Here is a 7487-nt window from a genome sequence, read left to right as displayed (position 1 = left end):
CTCTTTCATATTTCCAAGATATACCATATGCTACAGCCATATTTCTTACTCTTTCCTCTCGAAAGGCAGAATCTCCAATTATTTTACCTGCAGATGCAGTTCTGTATGAAGTGTGAGACATGCTCACTAGTAACAGCTGAATCTTTTTTCCACTGATTTTTAGATAGCGTATAGCAAGCACAGGTTTTTGTGACCAATTCTGGAAGTAAAGGCTTTTAAGAGGTACTGTAAGTTTGTCAGTGAAAGTATCAACAACCCCGAACAATTCTCCACTACCTATTACAACACACATGCTCCGTTCTGATACGCTTGTTGATGTTAGAAAGTCCCTTTACCTCTAAAGCTTCTGTCATAATGCAACCCATAACAGCACAGATTCGCAGGGTTCCTTCAGTTTCTAGTTTATTTAATGACGATTTCACTTGATCAATGGGAACAAGCCAAGCACCAACTGCAGGCGTTGCAGTACTCAGGAGGTTCAGCTGTCTGTTGAGAAAAGTAAAAAGAATGAGGTTTTCACGTTCAGCAGCAGAAATTACCAAGATTTTTCTAATGATTGACATTCAAGTAGGTGGAATTTGACGGAACAGTGTTAGAGTAACAAACACAGACCTATTGCCCAAAAAATGAACACTGGCAAAAAAGTACCCAAGGTTTGGTTTTACTCTCTCACAGAAGCAACACTTCCACATAAGTGACAATAAAACTGAAGCAAGAGTGACTGTGATATATGCAAAGCCAAAAATTTTCATTTTCCAGAGAAGCTTTAAAAATTAATTACTTCAGAATCTACCAAATAAGAAAACACAAAGCAGAACTGTCACTTTCTTTCTTTTAAATCCAGTAAAATTTTACCTTGAAAATACGTGGGCTGGAGAGCGCACATTGGTAGGGGCTGCAAAACTAAACCAAATTTCTTTGATTGTTAACTTCATGCTGCAAGAGTCAGGGGGAGGAGGCATCAAGGGTATATCTTTTTTTAGATCATCAGATTCAACCCCTTCATCCTTAAAAAACAAAACACAAAGTCAAAAGTGAAATTGTTTTCCAGAGTGAGAACACTGAAAGGCACCAGACCGGGCACTGCTTGTAAGAAATGGTTTCAGCTGCATTTAGGCAAAGAAAAATACATTTTTGACACAACACCACATCCATAAAACAGTCGATTTTTTATTATGAATGTTAATTATGTAAAAAACCCCAAACATCCCAAGACCAATTATTTCTGCGTAGTAGGTACATACCTGCTCATCCGAAACCGAATTTCCATTGATGTCTGAAGAGGGACTTACTCTATCACAAGGCAGGTTATCGTCAGACACGTCAGTATTATACCCACTGCCAGTCGGAGAATCTGAAGAGTTATTGGATGCAAGCAATCCGCCTCTCTCGGTATCTCTTGATTTAGCCATGACTCCAAACGTATTATACAACACTGCCCCGGATTGTCTTCCTCCTGTAAAAACACAAATACCAAGGCTGTAAACAGTCCCCATGCATAAACATCGTGAAGTTGTGTCCCCTAGGTAAGATCTGCACTCAAGAGGAGAAATACATACGGGTTTGGTTAAACAAGATGCATTACCATTTTACACAGCAATTTATCACCACGATTTTTACACAACAATTTCACAGCTAATAGTAGACCTTCTGATTGATAGTTCCGAGTAGCTGAAGAGTACTCACATGAAGATCGTTTTTAAACACCATTCTCTGAAAAAAAATCACTTGGACGAGAAAAAATACCACGTATCCCAAGTTGGGTTTTTTAATTTTCTTTTTGAAGCCAGCTTTCCCCTCCAAAAACAAACCCTGGCCCTATGTGCAGACACTTATTGTGGTATGATTGCAAGGTCAGAACTCAAGTGACCAGTGAAAGTACCAATCTGTATCTTCACTAAGTTCAGAAACTGCTGAAATTGTTTACATGGAATTATTTCATACACTATTGTAAGTGTTACCCTTGAAGTGTATGTACTGTCTAGGATCACCTATATGCAGCAATTTCTAATTAAATAATTGCTAAATTAGAAGACCTAACAGCAGAATTATTAGCAGTTCCATTAAAAAAATTATATGAAGCCTTTATAAGCTCTACCTTTTATAGTTAAATTTTCAATTCCACACTCAAACATGATCCAGCCCCACTTCTCTTGACTAGGGCCGATTCGAGTTACATCTGGAACAGCTTGTTGATCTGTTTCATCCACAAACGCAAACTCATCCAACTCTTCCAAAGTGAAAAGAACTTTTGATTTCCCAAAAGGAATAGCTGTTATCGCACAAGTTCCAATATCTGTGAAAACAAACATATTTACCACTGTATTACAAAATGAAAAAAGCTTTACATCTTCAAATAGCTCTCTGAAGTTTACAGTGTTTTGGGAGGGTTGTCCCTTCAGTATTCCTCAAACAGGAGGGGGGGGAAAAAAAAAAAAGTAAAAAAACTGAAGCATGAGTGAGGAAAAAACCATAGAAAGAGGGAAAAAAAAAAAAACACCTTGCTCCTGGTATGCTAATATGCTCAGGGTAATTTTTAAGTTCAGAAAAAAAACATGGACCAAGCAACACAACGTTAAAGCTTCAAGACATTGCTAATCCTAACATATCTGCCACCTCCGGGTTTTTCCAAAGCCATGGTTCCAAAGAGGCGTACAAACAAACTCTTCAGATTTTGAACTGAAACTGCCAATTGGCCTGAAACTACTTCACAAAAAGAGCCCCAAACCACTCCCAATAGAAAGGCACAGTTTAACAGAAACAAACGGCAGCGATATTGACTGTGCTTTTCATTACTATGTTTCAGTAGAAACATATCTGGTATCAAGTATACTTGAAGGATATTTAGAAATAAAGTTCTAATCTGAATTCAAAGACTGCTTGTTGGTTGGAAGCACGTCTGTGTTGGGAGGATGTAGGGCACTAAGTCTCACTGATTCCCAAGAAAATACAGACTCAAGTAGTTTTTAATTTATTATGATCTTTGCTGTCTAAGATCCAGGAGGGTACTATGCCACCTTGATTTCTTTGATGTTAGGATGTAGCTTAAATATAAATCCTTTCATCTAGTGACATTTCTGAAGGCACATTTTGAATAATTTTATGCCTACTGCCTATTAATGCACAGAGCTAAATGTGAAATATCAGAGGAGAAGAACTACACTGAATCAATTTATATCCTTTCCAGTTCTCACCCTCTGCCCCCAACTTATAACTGCAATCACTTTTGAAGTATATGTGAAAAGCTAAGGTGCCTAGAAAGACATTTCTCAAACCTTTTAAACAGAACATGATGAGTTTTCTTGCACAGAATTCAAAAATTATGTGTCCTTCTTCAGTGTCTGCAGCATATCTAACACAGGGCACTACAGCTAAGATTCTACCCCTAGGGAAAAATTAACCATTTTAACGTTCTCTTATTGCTTTTGTTCTCCTCCAATTTTGTTTGCTTACTCATCTTTGTGCAACGTATTTGTTTATTGTGTGGTTTTTAATCCTACTTGCTTCTGAGACCACTTGCTCGTATCCTAAAGATTCCTATTCTTTACGGTACAGTGCAAAACCCAGCACTAACTGATACAAGATTCTATCAAAATTGAATTGGTTTTCACAACTGCCTCTGCTTTTGGTCATCTTTTCCAGGACCAGCAGTTATAGCAGCTGAATTTATTTCCTAGCCTCTTGGAGGAACTTCCTTACCACAAACAAGAAGGAAGACAATTGGGTAGATTTCATAGTCAGTTTTAGTCACTACAGTTAAAACTCAACAGCTTGTCATGCTGAAATTGCCAGTACAACAGGCATGTTGCACTGGTCTTGATACTGTTCGAAAGCAAATCAGCATTGCCTGCACGTGGTGACAATAAAATAGCAGCTGAAAAGAGACTAGGAGGAAGGGAGCCCAGGCCTGAAATTTCACCAGTACGTGTCAATATGCTTAGAATTTCGTCTGGATAGTTTTCACTCTGCCTACATTTAGATCTAGCACTTTAGCAAAACAACAAAAAAATAATTCAGAGTAACTGTCCTAAACTGCTACTTAGAGTATCTGTAAAATCTCCAGGTGCAAGGGTCTTTTTATCTGCACTGATAAAAAAACCACAACCAAACCACAAGATCAACTGTAACTACTTGCTTTTATGAAAACTGACATTTCCACAACTTAAAACGAGCTGACCTGTTGTATCAAGGCCTCTGAGCTGTCCATGAACGCGATGGATATTCAGTTTAGCAGCAATTTCTTTTCCTTTTTCTGCTCCAGCATTGGATCTCAGCGAGCCAGAAGATTGGGGCTGCATTTTACTGGTTTGGATGTAACGATCAAACGTGACAGAATTCCTCCCAGTTTCTGCGTTGTTTGAAGTCTCCTCAACTATACCCCTGGGAATGTAAGGGAAAAAAACAATTAAGCAAATCTCAGACAAATATATTTAACCTAATCATTTCTGTTTAAAATGTTAAGTGACATTACCACAGCAGCATTAACAAGAATTCTTCATAAAACACGATAGATGATAGATACACTTTCATAGAACACCACTGAAAAATTTTATCCTGTACACCACGTAAGCAAGGAATAGTTAAAACTAAAGTTCAAAAATTATTCTGGAAGAAATGGCAATTCTCAGTAGGTATTAGTTTATAAAACACAGAAGACGCGTTTTGTTGCCTAACTCAATCATGACAACCTTTTCAACGACTCTTCAGAACTGCAAAAAATTGGCATCGCTGTAGATCTTTTTACTAACTGAGCAGGAAAGAGCCACCGACAGTGATATGTATTATTCTTACCTATTCATACGAACTTGCGTGGCAATTCTATCAAAACACAAGGCTACCAACGAAACATGAGTCACGGTTTTGCCAGAAGAAACCCCTGGGGATTCATCGACGGATGCTTGTAGTAAACACAGGTTCACCTATACGTAAAATTCCCACCAAGAGTAAAGACATTTAGAAAACCGTATTACATTAAGTCTACGTCGCTAATTTCTGATACAATCTTGTGTTAACACTTCTCAGTAAAATGAAAAAATGTAAGAAAACACCATCACAGCTAGAAGATGTAAACCCATAGTGTGAAGACATGGCAGTCAGTTATCCCTACAGCGGTTGTTAGTGAACTTGCACGCCTGCCGTAATAAAATCGAGCAGCTCCACCACAGTCTATGCTGTTCAAAATATTAGTTATCTAGCACAAGTACGTAGCTTCACTTAAGCTTTTGGGAACTAACAGGGATGCAAAGTAAGGGTAATTTGTGAGAGACATGTCTACTAAGTAAGCTAAACAAAAATTGTTACCTTTGGTACAGTAACGTTGGCTTGAAGACCTTTAATTGTCACATTATCTTGCTTAAGTGAGAGATTGGTCTGTGCTGGTCCCTGGTTTGTTGTTCCTGTAGTGGTAGCGTCTATTTTTGTTCCTCTAATATCCTGCTTCGAAGATAACTTGAAGGGGGACAAAAAAATAATAATTTATTCTCACTGGAACTCAGAGCTGCTAAACTAGAGAGGAACAGGATCGTTTATTAGCACTGAAGCAGGAAGAGATTCACCTAATTTAAAGCGCAATACCATGAGTTCTAGAGGAAGGACTGTAACACTTAGACAGTAGGTCTAGATCCACACGGGTGGCAATGCCATTCTGCAATCAACCTTCTAACGACCAGATTTCAGCTGGCAGTTTGAGTTCTACATATATAAGTTATATAGAACAACTTATGAAGCAAATAATCAGTGTCCATTACCTTGTGAAGTCTAATAAATCATAAAATAGATATGGTCATTAACTTGGACAGAAAACCTCTTGATTCTGTAGAAACACCATACAGTTCATTGCAAGCTAAATTAAAGGTATCAGATGAACTGCCAAAAAAAAAAAAACCCACCACACACATGCACTTTAACAGCATACTTTGAATTTTACTCCCTCAGAGACTCTCCCCTCAAGTACTGTAAAATAATAAATGATGTATTGTTGATATGAATAGAGTACATATCAGCTACAGTAATTTCTAAGAACAGAATGTATGAACTCATGCAAATTACTGTAGCTACTGACTAGACCAGCCAAATTAGGAAAACCACTTCAATCCTGTAAGAGATTTCTGGTCACTGAAAGACAGTATGTAACAGCTGATTATAAAAACGCACACGCATTAGGCACAAGACAAAAATAAGTATGTATTCCAAATTAATACAGCATTTAGCTATATAGCATATAGCATTATCTCAAGACACTCAATTAAAACTTTTTCCGTGTAAAATATATTAAAAAAATTCTTTCAAAATCTTTGTGCATTCTTCCAGTTCCTTTTCTTACATTTTCCGAGAAGCTTGTTTTGCTGTTCTGCACAGCATCTCGAAGAACTTTGCAGTGCAGATCATCAACGATGGCTGCTGGGTGTCGCGAGCTAGCACAGTGCACCATTGCCTCTATATACCTGTGAGAGGAAACGAGCCCACAACAGACCATTTCAACTTCCCGTTTCACACAACACACCATCAACAATGTTTAATTAACACAGCAGAGAAGAAAAGCAAAGCACTGACAGACATAATGGTCAGCACAACATTCTTCTAGCTTCCTCACGGGAAATGCACACCCAGGATTGCATTCGCTGGGGACAAGGCCCTACTGTTCCATCAGTCACGTTACTCAATCCTTTTACCTAAATCTTTCCCGAACAAAACAGCTTTGATTTTAGACTTCTTTCGCATAATCACTTAACACTGCAGTAGTAAAAGTAAAATTAGTTACCTATCCAGTGCCTCTGCTACAAGAGGAGTCAGAACTACATCTACAGTTCCTTTTACTTCTACTATTGCCGTTGTCCGTGTCTGGAACACTGGGTGATCCAACGTCCACTCTTCTGTTATTGTTTCATCATCTGTATTTTCTGCTGACTTTTTTTCCAAAGGAGTATAAGGTGTACTAAACAAGTCAAATACATATTAATAATCTAGGTTTGTAAAAGAAACACAGAAGCATCCTGGTATCATTTTAATTCCTAATAAATGCATATAATGGCAGGTTTCTTCTACCACATAGCTTAGAAAGTACACAAATATAATCCCAGGGCACGTCCCTTCCCTAGATTCAAGTTCAGCTTTGGCAAATGTAACGGACACCTGCCATAAGCACTAACCAAATTAATTTAAGTTGCAATTAATAATCTTGAATACATATGGGTGAAATAATTTAATAATGCTTTCATGGTGTACTTTCTATATGTCCAGAGCAAACATTTTGTAATAGAACACTCCGTTCTAAAATAGATCTGTACGGAAAACCACTGCTACAAATCAAATTTTGGAAGGGCCAGCAAGAGCCAGAACATTTAACAAGAGTAGCAGGAAAATCCTACTCTTACAAAATACGCTAATAATGCTACGCAGTATTGGACTTACTTAGATGATGATCCTGTAAGCTGCATGCCTCTGTCCAGTAATGAGTTAGCTGTGAGACCCTGTTTAACAATCTGAGA

At 37.9% G+C, this 7487-nt stretch overlaps 1 protein-coding gene across 1 annotated transcript in view; it reads right to left on the bottom strand.

Moving 5' to 3' along the window:
* KIAA1109 (KIAA1109 ortholog) overlaps nt 1–7487 on the bottom strand; it is a 100259-nt gene that overhangs the window by 51257 nt on the left and 41515 nt on the right. Inside the window, exons 28-37 of the mRNA XM_010136635.1 lie at nt 7411–7481; nt 6761–6934; nt 6323–6443; nt 5302–5448; nt 4792–4919; nt 4178–4380; nt 2099–2296; nt 1245–1456; nt 856–1007; nt 336–486 (exon numbers count right to left, since the gene is read on the bottom strand). Coding sequence (XP_010134937.1) covers nt 336–486; nt 856–1007; nt 1245–1456; nt 2099–2296; nt 4178–4380; nt 4792–4919; nt 5302–5448; nt 6323–6443; nt 6761–6934; nt 7411–7481 — 1557 coding nt within the window. The remainder of the gene's footprint in view (nt 1–335; nt 487–855; nt 1008–1244; nt 1457–2098; nt 2297–4177; nt 4381–4791; nt 4920–5301; nt 5449–6322; nt 6444–6760; nt 6935–7410; nt 7482–7487) is intronic.

The sequence above is a fragment of the Buceros rhinoceros genome, unplaced genomic scaffold, assembly GCF_000710305.1.
Source record: "Buceros rhinoceros silvestris isolate BGI_N320 unplaced genomic scaffold, ASM71030v1 scaffold5180, whole genome shotgun sequence".
Classification (NCBI taxonomy): Eukaryota; Metazoa; Chordata; class Aves; order Bucerotiformes; family Bucerotidae; genus Buceros; species Buceros rhinoceros.
Note: the sequence above shows the minus strand (reverse complement) of the source record. Positions and strands in the feature narration are given on the sequence as shown.